At 39.7% G+C, this 15326-nt stretch overlaps 1 protein-coding gene across 1 annotated transcript in view; it reads right to left on the bottom strand.

The window, feature by feature from the left end:
- LOC139726132 (tectonin beta-propeller repeat-containing protein 1-like) overlaps positions 1 to 14570 on the bottom strand; it is a 38443-nt gene extending 23873 nt beyond the window's left edge. Inside the window, exons 1-3 of the mRNA XM_071637210.1 lie at positions 14528 to 14570; positions 10354 to 10725; positions 3671 to 3859 (exon numbers count right to left, since the gene is read on the bottom strand). Of these exons, the coding sequence (XP_071493311.1) occupies positions 3671 to 3859; positions 10354 to 10593 (429 nt within the window). The 5' untranslated portion in view covers positions 10594 to 10725; positions 14528 to 14570. The remainder of the gene's footprint in view (positions 1 to 3670; positions 3860 to 10353; positions 10726 to 14527) is intronic.
- Between the last annotated feature and the right edge of the window lie 756 nt (positions 14571 to 15326).

Here is a 15326-nt window from a genome sequence, read left to right on the forward strand (position 1 = left end):
CTAAACTTATCCATTCTAGGGTCCTTGACACTCCAGTTACAAACTGCAGCATGATACATGTTATTTCCTTTCTCACCATATAGCATGAGGCAATGAATTCATTGAGCTTTACAGACTCTGCCGTAAAGCCCTGCTCACGTGCCCTGCATACAGCTCAGCAATGGTAAATGACACTATTATTGTTGGTGTATTATGCAAGACGGAACTCTGGTAATGTGTAGATCTATCACATAGACTTTACTCTCCATTATACGAATGTTGTAACTTTGCTGTGTTGCACGGAGACATCTTTATGTTTCCAGCATACATGCTATCTCGATTTTTCAGCAAATGGTTTAGTCTCTTGCCACCAGTCATTCCAAGGGACTTTGTATATAGACCTTATATTCTGTGTTTCTTTTTTCTTTTGTTTTTTTTAGGGGGGGGGGATTACACTTTAGGTTTTACATTGTACAATACTTGATTGTTTCAATTTTTCTGAGCAAGATTTATGGTTAACTCTCATCAACTGACTTTGTTCCTATTACAAAGCAAGAGTAAATTTTGTTTTACCAAAGGCAATTAGTGGTGGAGTTGATTCATTAATCAAAGCAATTGCTTTACTGTCTGAAAAACTTGACAGAGGGCTTTCTCTTTTCAAAAGTTCTACTTCTTCCATGTGAGAAAGATGTAATTTGGATCATCCCCATCATGGATATTATGAGCAAACTGGGCTGATTTTCCACGGCAAGCGTTGTTGTCTCTCAGCCAGATAAATTCAGGTGCTTTAATTCTCCACAAGCCTCAGCTTATGTTTTGGTTTTCGATAACTTCCTGAATGAGAAATCTGATGTGGTCTGGTTTCTGGTGTACAGTCACGTGTAGGTTTTCACAGTCACTGGGCAAGATACAAGGGTTGGTCAATCAGAGTGTGCATTTTATTTTAGTTTAATTTTATATTTATTTTATTATCATTATTTATTATTATTATTATTATTATTATTATTATTATTATCATTATTATCATTATTATTACTATTATTATTATCATTATTATAATTACTATTATTATCATTATTATCATCATCATCATCATTTTTACAGAGATGGGCTGAGCCAGATTCAAAATGCCATCATCACTAACACTGATTTCTGGTAACCTCAGGTCAAAATCAGTTTTATCACATCCTGTACTGCTTACCCTTTTCTCTCATAAATTTGCTCAAAGGAAGTTATGAACTACCTGTTCCAGTTCCCCTATCCAAACACAACTCTTGCAATGCAATATGCATACAATGCAGCTTGACAATGTACACGTTGTATGTGACAAATCACCTTTGGAGTAATTATGTTTTTGTTTCAAAGCAGTTTCGCTTATTCTTGCAAGTCGCACTGTTCCCTGTGAAACTACTCAGAGGTAATCTGCGTATTTTGACCCCCACTCATTAAAGGAACTACTGTATTGACGTCAAATCAAACGGATAAGGTTGTATAGCTACCTGGGCCATTCCTCTTTTATCACCTATCTAGAAGAATACATCTAATAGCAATAAGATAATCATATTTGCATTACAGTTTATATCAGGGAAAATGAGAAATGCAAATATGCCCCCCTGCTGGTTTTCATTTCATGCCATACAGCAAATACACTACGAGGCATGTGAGCGTAGCAATGTGTAAATAAAAACTTGTCAAAAATGCGTCAAAAGGGATAATCAATTTTTTTCCTGTAGTACTTGTGAAGCCTGAAGCTGTTACATTGTTTGACTTCACTCAGACGTCATACAATAAGCCGGCTTGTTGACACCCACTCGAGAGAGATGATAAACAATTGACGGTTTCACTTTAGAAAATGATAGTACACAACCTAAGTATGAGTTACAATCTGTATGCTATCTTACAAATAAATACCAACTCATTACTGTACATACTTAGGTTGTATGGCATTCGCCTGCATCATAGATTATGAATTACCAGTACTTGACTGTTGTCACAGCTTTCCTACACACAACTGTAAACTTGTTCTCTCTACCATACACCTGCACATTGTCATAAACAGAATAAATTGCAACTACAATTGTACAATAATAAAAAAAAAATCAACTACACATTTAAACTCCATCATAACTACAGGCAACCCGTTCAAATACATTGTCAATGACACTTTCAGGACTTGTAGGCGAACACTAAACATTGAGTTTTCATTTTTTTTTTCTCTACACCACCTTCAAATAAGGTAGCTGCATGGAAAAAGAAAATTATTATCACATATTCAGCATGGAAAGATTACAAGCACTAACATGAGAGTTTACTAATAGTAGGCATTATGGGTGGTTCAAAGAATAGAATATTAAGATACTAAGCACGATATATCCACGGACTGAAAATTTTGAGGATTGGAGCAGACGGCCTTTCTCGCGGCATGAAATTTTTGCGAACTGCCACTGGCATCTAATGCATATTGTGTAGGCAAGAACTTTTGCATGCAATTTAATTTCGCGAATGCTGGCGCTCGCGAAATTCAGGAAATTAAAATGCACGCGAACATTCCTCATTTTACAGTATTCAGCATATTTGATGAATACATGCAGTTTGGGATTTTCAACATTTTGTTATAAATATCATGCAATTACTGCTTAAAAGGTACATGAAACCTAAACTGTTGTCTCGTCACATATAATTTTTGATGCCTTCCTTCTGAGATAATACAGTGTAAGAGCGTTACCATTGTGAGTTACATGTTGTACATACTGATGACATCACCTCAGCTGATTTGTACATGCAGTTGCAACCAATATTAATAACTGGATAGAAGCAAGTGAAAGTTCACAATTCCACAACATTTTTCTTTATCATTCGAAGTCCAAGTCCTCATGATGTTTTACCATCTTGTTTTATCTGTTTACTTTATTAGAGTTAACTTGACCATGGTGACAAACTGAATTTCAAATTGTTATTAAATCAGGGTGGAGAAAAGAAGCACAAACAGGGGAATCATGCTTCTAAATAAAAGAAAGGAAACAAATTTTGCTAACCAAATATCTATAGTGAGGGAATACTGCAGACAATATGACATAATCTACCAAGTGCCTTAAGTTTAGTACGGTCATGGTTGCACATCCAGACTACAGAGAAAGGTTATTCACTCATTTGTGACAAGCTGCATACCAACTACAAGTTTATATACTCAGGTTTATCCCTTTTTTGTCTGTTTTAAAACATATTGACAAAATAAGAGCTTCTTCATAACATACCAAAAAGAATGATGTACACCGACGTAGATAGGACAGACTTGAAGCCGTAGTAAAAAGTATAAATATTGACACTTGGCATTCCATAAACCAATAAGGAGAAGGGAAGGGATTTTGGGAAGACTATTGCTATAAAGGTTAGCCAAACCTGGAAAATATTTGGGAATAACAGGCTCATGCAAGTGGCCCAATTATGAGAAAATTATTGAGGGGAAACAGACTTCTTTCAGCCAACATCCTAATCTATGTGTCTGGATTTGTACTGTAATTTGTTTTGGTGCACATGGGCTGATGGGAAATTCTATTCCAGCAGGTCTGTGCTAGTCGCAGTTTCTGAATGCACTACAAATGAAGATCAATGTAATTGAAGAACTACAACATCGCTGGTTGGCTCTCTTTAAGGGTCACTTGTGCTAACAGCAGAGGCTGATGTAACTTACCCCTTTGCCTGTGGGCTGACCCTTGAAGTTCTCGTCGATGTGCCAGTCCGATTCCCACTTCCAGTGCTTGTTGGGCAGCCGCACGTCGGAGGGGCGCGGAAAGAGCCTCCCGCCTTTTTCATCGCTCCATGGGGAGCGGTCCGAAAAGATCAGGTTCTTGTCTGCGTACCCCTTGATCGGCGCCCATCTCTGACAAGAGGGAGACATAATGGAGAGAGATTTTAAAATACTCCCAACATGAAGACTGGGTCAATATATACAGAAACAAAGAAAAACAATGAATACTGGTATCATATGAATCTTAATATTCAGATTTGCCAACTCCACTGAACTACTGTGTTCCTGGTTTAGAAGCACTGGAGGTGGTTCTTTGATTTCGCGATCAGTCATAGCCCAAGGTTTTATTTGCACATTTTTTTTTTCCATACAGGTGCCAGAGAAAGATAGGAAAATTCTGGTATTAGACACTTGCAAGCTAACAAATCCCATGTATACAAAATATCTGACAAGAACACAGAAATGCTATTCCTGATACTTTCTGAGATTGCAGTTTCAAGGATGTATTCTTCAACATGCTTGCCAAATGTAATGTAAAAGTCACTGCCAACTTCTGACTTTTAAGGAAAAAAAAATCCCTTATATGATGGATGGATGTACACATATGAACAATGCCCAAGTTGAAACGAGTACAAATTGGATTTCCTTGTTCGGTACTTCTGGATAGTCTTTTCCCCCCAATGATCCTAAAACAAATGGAGGGGTGGTGGTAAAGAGAATAGATGTGCACTATCTTCTGCAAATTGTAATGTGATATACAGAGGGTTTGTTCCATTTTCGACATTGATTTGCTGCCACTCACTCACACATTCCTCATTGTTTTGTCTGGGTTTTTTTTTCAGGGTCTTGGAATATGAAAGTGTGATTTAAAACACAATGATCAAGTTGACTTGAGTAAAATCAGGCAGACAGAATCATAGAAGAATTATTCATCAAGACTTGACAATAAACAGTCACAAAATTTTAATGCTTCATGTTTTCACCTAGTAGTGATATTGGTCAGAAACAGACACAAATTAGAAGAGGTAATGAGTTCATGTACAATGTACTCACAACTTTGCCATTGTTTAGTACCCTCCCCCCTCCACTTTGCATACTGTAAAACCAGAAATATTCGCGAGATGAAATTTTCACAAATTGGAGCCATCTGCCTTTTTTGCAGCATGAAACTTTTATGAAGCCACTAGCATTGAAAGCACTATAATGTACACAAGAACAATCACATGCTTGTGAAATTTGCACACAAAAAAAAGAAAAAAAAGAACAATGTTTTTACATTATGTGGTTGCCTATACCCCTGCTAGTCATCGTTGTAGGCCGTAGGTCATTACTTTCAGATAGGGACACTCATGCATGCTGTGGCCTTCTTTCTCAGACCACTGGGAGAAGGTGCAGATATTTCAACTGTCTGGATAAATTGACCATATTAATACATGAATACACCCACACAAAAATATTTTCTACACACACATACACACACACAGCTCCTACTATATTTTAATAATGAGGGTGAGATTTCATGCAGCTAGAATGGATTAAAGAGGGAGAGGTGAAATGGTGCAATAGACTGACCTGGTTCCTGAAGTGAACTCTAGACATAGAAAGAGAACGGCATTCCTGGACACAAACACATACACACACAAATGAGAGAACTAGTGATGTTTGGTTACCATGGTGCCGGTGAGAGCGCATCACCAAGAGAACTGGTATCCATGCTGATTAGTGATGTTAGTGATGATAGATGCGATGTTAGTAAAAGAGGGAAAGATGACGATGTTCAAAGATGAGGATGTTGATGATGGTGATGGTGATGATGGTGATGATGGTGATGATGGTGATGATGGTGATGATGGTGATGATGGTGATGATGGTGATGATGGTGATGATGGTGATGATGGTGATGATGGTGATGACGGTGATGATGGTGATGATGATGATGATAACAACGATGATGAGCTAAAGCCCATTGTATAACTTCGGGAGACCATCAGGTGAGAACTTCTTAACAAATCTTCTCTATGATTTTGCTGTCATATGAAGTGAGATGTCATATTCTCACTTTGGGCAAACTTTCAGGATATAATACAAAATTTACTCAAAGACTGACAATCAGTCCAAATAGCACCAAAAGCTTAAAACTTGTCAAATGAACTTTATACAGGCAAGTAATTTTTTAACGAGATAATACAATCTAAACCTTGTATTGCTATCTCACTTCCAGGATCAATCAAAACATACAGTACATGTATATCAACTACTACAAATATGAATATATTTTTCTGGGTATTTTTTTTTTTTTTTTGGGGGGGGGGGGGGGAGTTCTCATATTGCTCATTTCCAAATATCTACATCTGCTGACATTGTATACATATTTCTTTTACTTGGTCTGCAACGACTGTAGTTATGCGAAATTGTTGGGCATTAGCTGGTTTGTATGATCCAAATGGGGTAGCCATTCAGATGCACAGATATAATACCAACAAACTCTATACTTTTTATTCTTAATATTCATATAGCAGCAGAGATACCAACATTTATAATGAAAACAAGGAAAAGCAGAAATTACGCGGTGCGTAATATATGTCCCCGCCGGAAGTAGCATTTTGTAGCAAAATGTACGATATAGGTCAAAAAACAAGGTCAAAGGTCAAAGAAGTCAAAGGTCAAAATTCTGTGTAGCAGTTTTGAAGCCCTCACCTAGTGCCATCACATAAAGCAAACGGAATCGAAATCGGGTTAGAAATGGCGAAGGAGTAGCATTTTGTAGCAACATGTACAATATAGGTCAAAAATCAAGGTCAAAGGTCAAAGAAGTCAAAGGTCAATATTCTGTGTAGAAGTTTTGAAGCCCTCACCTAGTGCCATCAAATAAAGCAAACGGAATTGAAATCGGGTTAGAAATGGCAAAGGAGTAGCATTTTGTAGCCAATGTACAATATAGGTCAAAAATCAAGGTCAAAGGTCAAAGAAGTCAAAGGTCAAAATTCTGTGTAGAGGTTTTAAAGCCCTCACCTAGTGCCATCACATGAAGCAAACGGAATCAAAATCGGGTTAGAAATGGCGAAGGAGTAGCATTTTGTAGCAAAATGTACAATATAGGTCAAAAATCAAGGTCAAAGGTCAAAGAAGTCAAAGGTCAAAATTCTGTTTAGAAGTTTTGAAGCCCTTACCTAGTGCCATCACATAAAGCAAACGGAATCGAAATCGGGTTAGAAATGGCGAAGGAGTAGCATTTTGTAGCAAAATGTACAATATAGGTCAAAAATTAAGGTCAAAGGTCAAAGAAGTCAAAGGTCAAAATTCTGTGAACAAGTTTTGAAGCCCTCACCTAGTGCCATCACATAAAGCAAACGGAATCCAAATCGGGTAAGAAATGGCGAAGGAGTAGCATTTTGTAGCAAAATGTACAAGATAGGTCAAAGGTCAAGGTCAAAAGTCACAACTGAAATTCTGTGTAGAAGTTTCAAAGCTCCCATGTAGTGCTATCATATAAAGCAAACAGAATCAAAATTGGCTCATAAATGACAGAGAAGTAGCAAATTGAAGATTTTGATCACACATGGACGCACAGACAGACACACACACAGACAGACAGACAGACACACACACACATGTACAGAGGCCGTTTCATAGTCCCCTGCTCGAACTCGTTCGGCGGGGACAATTAGAGGAGTTCATCAAAACAGCATTTAGGAGGGGGGGGGGGTGCTTGTCTGTTGCATGCATTTCAATACTATAGTCAAAGAGAATTCCTAAATCACACAGGACTGTAATATCCTCTCAGCAGGACATGAAGAGATATCTCAGTGTTGAGGGAGTCTCATGCAGGACCAGGGAGACTTGGCAGCTCTGCCAAAGTTGGTGTTCAATATAGAATTTGAGGAAAGTGAAAGAGGACAAGAGTGACACTGATAATGACATCATGAGCAATAGAAACATCCTGGTAGATCACGCTATTATACAAATGATGCACAGGATAGAGTGCGTTAGTGGAGGCGTATAGTGCACTCGAGGGTATTTACAATTGTGAAACATGCACGAGGCGAAGCCGAGTGCATGTTACACTACATTGTAAATACCCGAGAGTGAGCTACGCCTCCACTAACGCCATGAAATAATCCTGTGCATCATTTGTTTTATAAAATGGGTTGAAAATTCGAAAACTAACAGCATTTTCCAGCGTTTTTCACGTACCTTTGTGGGTCAAGACGTCCGAAGATGTTCGTCCCAAACATTTACTACAGTACGCACGTCGCACTCGGAAATCCCGCACATACAGTATAAGTATGATGGGGGGTTGGGTTTCCGGACACTTAAGTTCCCGCGTGAAAACTTACTTATTTTACATAGAATATGCACCCTTTACCTTAAAGTCTTGATATAGACTCCTCATATAGGCCTACTAGACAACATACTCTGAAAACTGCGTGAGAATTAACCTGCTAAATTGTTGGATTTGCCCTTCAAAGTGACTCCATGTACGCATCCGGTCCCACAACGCTTGGTCTACTGTACTGTACAAAGTGTACGTATATAAGAGTATACGTACGCCACACATGTTATGCACAAGGGAAGAAAGGCCGGCCGGCAGCCCGAACTAGAAGTTGTTTACAGGATTGACAGCGCGTATGCATGCAATTCAAAGGAGCCGCCGCACACACAGACGATCGGCAATAGGATTTAACACGCAGTGCAATGGGACTAGAATAAAGGAAGCACATGTGACTCATTTCAGCGCTTCCTATTGGCTACATTCTTGAACCCATTTTATAATGTGATACAGCATGACTTCCATGACTTTCATCAAAACACACAAAAAAGAAAGCTGTAGTGTGCATTATGTGTTAAAACAGCTGGAGAAATTGTGCAGTACATGCAGTTACATAATCAGCAAGATGGTGCTCCTTAGACAATTGAATTGATGTAGTCATGCAGAAAGGAAAAGGGGGGGGGGAGGCACAGGGATTACTAGTTTCTGGCCATGTTTGAGCACTCAAAAGCGAACCGAATCGTACCATACCATACCATACTGTACCATACCGTCCCAGATTGGAAGCAGACTCAAGTCAGAAGGGTCACACATTACGTAGCAGCTACAATACAAGTGTCCTTTATAGAGAGAAACAACTCTTTGTATACTTTTCTTCTCATCAACAACTGGTACAGTACGTTTTCGGAGCACATTGGGAAACGGTCCACTTTTGATATGGTACGGTACAGTACATTTGGGAGCATTCAAGCTCTCCTCTGGCATGGGTACGATACCCTTTAGGAGACTTAACGCTCAAACACACCCTCAGGCATGGCCTTGGCACTTAATATGCCTTGTATTTGGTGATGAAGTTACCATACAAGTAATTCTCAAGTTCTATGTCTGTCATCGCACAGAAGCAAGACATGATACTACATACTGTCCATTCATTTACTGCAATGCAACAGTTCCCCTTTCACAATAAAGAGGATATCCGCATGACAGATTAACTCCTCTGTGTAGCACAATGCAACATGCAGTGACAATGCAAGGGATTTTTTTTCCTTTCCAGCTACATGTACATGACCTTATTCATGAATAGATCATGCACATTGACAATTTCATGATATTTTTTAATCATGGGATGAAATACAAAAACTATGTGAGTTCATGAATGCTACGGGTGTATGATCATTGTATAGAATCCTTTTTCTACTTTCTAAAAGCATAGGAGAGGCTCAATGTCAATTTTGATTGACACTTTGTATGCATTTCCGTAGGAAAAATAACAGGAAGCAATAGGAGAACTGTATGAACCCATTTAAAAAAAAGTGATTTTCACTCTGCAATGCCACATAGATGGATCAATTTTCCCTGAAGACAAAAGTGGCAAAGGAAAAGCTTTTGTTTGGGAGCATTTATGATTGTAAGAAAAGTGTATTATCTACAGAAACAGCAACGAGTATCAGACTGGATAATGACACTACGGGCTACTTCACTACACCAATACAAATTACAATTTCTCACCTTCTCTGAATTTGGATAGAAAAAGAAAGTGATCCCGTAAGAATATACCCATGTAATATAATGATACCTAGGGCAACAATTACATAGCATCAAGGCAGAACATATCCTATCAGACTTTAAGTGCATGAGCTTCGCTTGCATTTTAATATTAATGGAGTGCTAGCTGATGACAAAAATGAGACACAGAAATGATATTGGCCAACTGCAGCTATTGTGAGCATGTCTGCATGAAGATTATGATATTTTGCTTGTTTTTCATTCATGAACCCATATTTTGAGGTTCTATTTCATCTGCAAATGAAACCATGGCCAAAATAACTGGGTTTAACTTGTAGCCTCATAAAGATACCCAAAAATATGTATCATTTTGGAAACTGAACAGGTCTTGAGCACAGCCACTAAAAAATCACTCAGACAATGCATGAGAAGACTTCGCCCAACGATCACTGCGGAAAAAAAGGGCATATTTTCAAATTGTAACTCGCCCTGGATCATACTCTCTTAAATTACAAGTGCTACTCAGTTACTTCAGACCATGATTTCAAATACAAAACCTTCTTTGAAAAAAAAAGAAGTATCTCGGGAAATCATCACTTTCAACTTCACTGAAAGTACAAGATAAACGCACCTGATTTTCATAGGTGTATTCGAGACAGCGAATCGGGACATCGCTGCCAAAAACGTAGATGTACGGCTGGAGGTTGGACCCTAGGCTCCACACCACGTGCCTCGCTGCGCAGATCCGCTTGAAGCTCAGCACCTGCTTGGTACCATAGGCCGCGCTGCGCAGCTCCCAGACCTGGCTCTCGGTAGACAGGGCGTAGGCCTTCCCGCTGTTGCCGATGGCCCACAAGTACGACGCTGGCATTCTCGTCGTACTCTCTCTTCTCCCTCTATCTTGTTTTTTTGTTTCTCTGCTTGCCAAATGCTGCTAATTTTTAAGCAGCTCAAAATTCAGCATAATGCCATGATGAGGTAGACAGAGTATACCACAGCCCATCTGAAATGTACAAAAGTAATGCAAAATATAGAAAGAAATTTAAATCATTTGACTTTTGGATAAAACACAAACACTGATATAATGTACAATGCACATCATTCAGTACAATGTACAGTAACTGTACATCCACCAGTATCTATTCATAATGAATAAATGGCACTGCTAAAGATTTTTCATAACTAAGCCTCAATCCTGTTTGCTTATAATGCTCCATATTTAATCAAGAATCTTTCTTTCAGTTCGCACACAACAAAAACACAGAGGATTTACCTGGTGTACTCACAGCTGTAGCTAATTGGTCAAATCTGTAACATCAATCAGCCCAGAGCCATGGAAATAGGTTAAATTGTGACTGTTTATCAATTGAAATATCAACATTTGTATTACAACTCACCTCCATCAAAGTGGTACATTCATTTTATTCAAACCCGCAGCACAGCATCACATGCTTCACAATATTTCACAATCATCACCATGCAGTCACATGTCTTAATAGCCTATTTGATTTGGGTACAATGTATCATACATGCATGAGTTGATTCCATTCTTTTGCCAATCTCCAAGCATCCCAACTTTCATTGTTTCCCCATTATTTTAGGTCTTTTTTTGTGGGGGGGGGGGGGGGAAGACTTTCACTGTTTACCTGAAGTTTCCAAATAAACCTGGCACTAGAGGATTTGTCCAATGGCACTGGCAGAAAACTCAAGAAACACATTAAAGGCCACCTGAAATTCTGCTGATGTAGACATACAATTGTAGCATGTATTTTTATCATATATACTTAAGGAGTTATTTCAACACAGTGGGTTTTTATATCATTTACTTGTATCATCACATTTTTCATGGCTTCTGCAACAATTACATGTAAGTCCGACCCTAAGAAAAGATATATGCCTTTCGGCTATTATGATGTCATCTCCATTAAGGTCAGCTAAGTTAATAATAACAATTGATACTTCATGGTTAGTACTTGGTGCAATAACTCACAATAGCAGCAGAAATTTTAGGATAAAGCCATTCCTACACAGCATCAACTTCTGCTAATTGCCAAACGGTTTTGAGCTCTTATTCTAATCCATATAAGACCAAGTTCCACTTCTAATGAGTTTGTGTGCTAGTCAAGATTGTTTAAAACAATTGTATCTGTGATGATTTTAAAACAAAACCTTTTTTTTTTTTCTGGGGGGGGGGGGGGGGAGGGATGTTTATGGATAGACTAGTTCACACCAGGGCCCCGTTTCATAAAAATTTGATATGATAGCAACTCTTGCTGGGATGGCAATTGTCATGGTAACAGCAAGAATCCAGCTTCCTGATTGGCTGTTGCTATTGGACGTTGTCATTCCAGCAAGAGTTGCTACCCTAATATCTTTTATGAAATGGGGCCCTGAAGAGCTGTAGTGTAAGACAGGTTGATACAGTGTTGGATTTGTTTAATTCTTTTCTTTTTCTTTTCTTTTTTTTTTTTAGGGGAAGGGAGCAGGGGGCAGGAGTGGGGGTGGGGGCTTTAGCCCATTGAAGATGAGTCCCGAGAATACTCAGGCAGGTGTAATAGGAAATGCATGTTCTGGCAAAATCAGTCCATCCTCAATGGGTTAAGGGTCAAAAGGGTTGACTGACACCATTTCCTAAACTGCTCCTAGCATGTGGTGTGCTTACACTATGCCTGTTGAAACAGCTTCAACTGTTTCTGAAAATATTTCCTATTATGAAAAGCTGTAAACATGATTCAATTCGTTTGGAATACACCCTGTATTTCATACACATAACATTTTGATTTTGATTTTGCAATTTGATACCACTTTGGTACCTAGGTAGGTCCCTACCCCGTTTATACTGTGCGCAGGTTTTCGAGCCTCCACAAGGAGGTTCGAAAACTTACTCAAAGAAGTGGTCTCTCATCTGTTTCTATTATTGCGCAAGCTGATTTCGTCCAAATCTGGTCCTACCAGGCCCAACTGGCTTCATTCCCATGGTAAACGCATTCCCCTCCAATACATGGTGCCACCTTTTGAATTTCTTAGCAGAATCTAGATCTAAAACCGCAATGATCGAGCGTGAAAGTGTTCAACTTCAAGTTGTGCCGCATTTATCAGCGGCAGTTGGTCACGACGGCAGGTTGTTTACGTTAGCTGGCGATGACCTTCAGTGAAACTTCCAGATCGTCATGCTATAGCAGGTTCTGAAACAACTCCCTGGACGTGGTTTCAGAACTTGCTAACGTTACTGCAGGTAACATTACAATAATTACACAGTAGATCGACCCTAGTACGGTATTAAACCCTAGGGAGCTGTCGCTGGTGCGGTAAGACAGTAGAGATCGTCAATATCAATACAGCACATTCATAATTTCATGTCACATAGATCTAGGTAGACAACTAACGTCAATTACAGCTTAGTCACCACTTGCGTGTATCTCCTATGCACTCCCGGGTTTGCGAACTAACAATAGGCACTGTATTAGTTCGCCGCCCATAGCACGCCACTTATCATTATTAGCGCATGTGTTATACACACACTTCAATGTAGGAATAGGATGCATTGTGTTTCATCGCGTTTGAAAAACTGTTAATCTGCCACCTGAAATCCATTCAAAATCAAAAACATTCTCGCATTAAAAATGGTTTTGTCACCTGTTACATATGGACCTGGTAAAATACATTTGGATTACAATTAAATTCAGTTTCTAGATCTATTTGTGTTTTTATGGAGAAAAAAGGTGAATTAGGTATGTCTTTTGAGATTGAGCGATGAAAATCTGTCGCCCCAGCTAATCTCCGATTGCCGCGTGCGTTACATGCGATGTGAATGTCTGGCGACTTAAGTAGATGTCTAGACCTTAGTGGCGACTTGTCGACATTATGCATACATTTTAATAGCACCTCCTCAACATAGCCCACACGAACGCAATCCTCCACGGCTATGCTTACTACAACTTTATACAAGTAGATAGAACCTAGGGGCTAGTTAGAACCACACAGTGTAGCATAAATCACTGAGAATAACGTTAGACTAAGGGTAAGTGATCATACAACTGTATTCTACCAAAGATGATCTTCTTCTCCGAGCTGGCTTCTGGAGCAAGGAGCATTGGAAGGCCCCTGAAGCGGTACAAAGACAGCCTGAAAACTTCCCTTGGCCTTGTTGCCTGTGGCATCTGATCAGCACGTAACTGGCAGTCACTTGCCTCTGACCTCACCGTCTGGCGCCCAGCTGTCCAAAGGGGTGTAAGAATGTTTGAGGAGAAGCGCCTCAGGAGCCTGGACCAGAAGCGAAAAGCCCGCAAAGAGAGGATCCCGGACCCTACTTCTGCCGTGGCATGCCCAACATGTGGCCGCATCTGTGCGTCCGCCTTTGGGCTCCGCTCCCACCTCCGGCGTCACTGACATCATTTGACATTGTCGAACCCAACACTTTGAACAGACTTCCATAATAATATGTAGAGCTCTAGACCTCTGCTCTGGCATGGCTCTGTCTCTGCCTCTCTGCCTGGCGCTGGCTAGGCTCTAGCCTCTTCATAATTATTAACGTGTTGGAGGCACTACTACAGTAAACTACAAAACTCTAAAGTCTAACCAGTTAACGTAACTCAGAAGTCTTAACTAGACGTCGATTATCAAAACAAACAAAACAGGTAAACTTTACGGTAACGTTAGACTATACGGGTAGAGACTAACACGTTAGCACAGTAGCACTCACCAGCAGACGTAGATACTCTAAATACTATGCTGTTTATTTACAGTGTTCGAACTTTCCTTTTTCTTAATTTTTGGAGGTTAATATTAATTAGATGGCCACTTACACAACCATTATCTACTTCTGTTGTTGGTTTGCCGGTCCTCGCTCACCATGTACGCTGCCCAAGTTCACAAAAGTCTTGCACCAGTGGGAATGTGCTTATACATTTCTTGTAATTTTGACTTCCAGGTGGTGTTTCTGTCTCTCGATCTCACACACGGCCACGGACATACCAACACTACCGTTTGTGTGTGCACCAGTCGCAGTACGATCTTTGCGCAAAAGAAGAACAGTGAAAGATAGGGCTAGCTCACAGAATTCTAGTTCTGTGGGCTAGCTAACGTCCCGTGAGATCTACTGTACGTACATCTATGTACAGAATACACTTGACACACACACGCAGTTTTCGTCTACACGCTTCGAATATAATCACACAGAAAGATGTATGGGATGCGGTTGGGTGAAAAAGTTTTACTCTTTTATCGATTTTTGTAATTTCTCGGGGGGGGGGGGGGGGGTCCCGAATTGGACATGCATTTTTTTTTTCGCTTGTATTTTGTTCTTTTTTTGTTCTTTTCTTTTTTCTTAAGGACTGAAATAGAACGATAAGTGAGTGCACACTTTTTGTGGAATACATGTATTCGGAAAATTGACCATCACCCAAGTGTAAGATTCATGGAGGGGGACCAAGCAAGGGGAGGGTCGGAGGGGGTAAGGGTGGGGTTTGTGGGGTATCCCCCACCCATCCGAGGGAGCTTTTGCATTTTTAGAAATGAAATTCAACAATCTTGCGCACACATTTGGTAGAATAATTGGACCCTTTTTTTAAATCAAACAAACAAAAAACCGCATTTCGGGAATCA

Source organism: Diadema antillarum, unplaced genomic scaffold, assembly GCF_040938485.1.
Source record: "Diadema antillarum isolate AM-2024a unplaced genomic scaffold, OU_Dant_1.0 seq00000079_RagTag, whole genome shotgun sequence".
NCBI lineage: Eukaryota > Metazoa > Echinodermata > Echinoidea > Diadematoida > Diadematidae > Diadema > Diadema antillarum.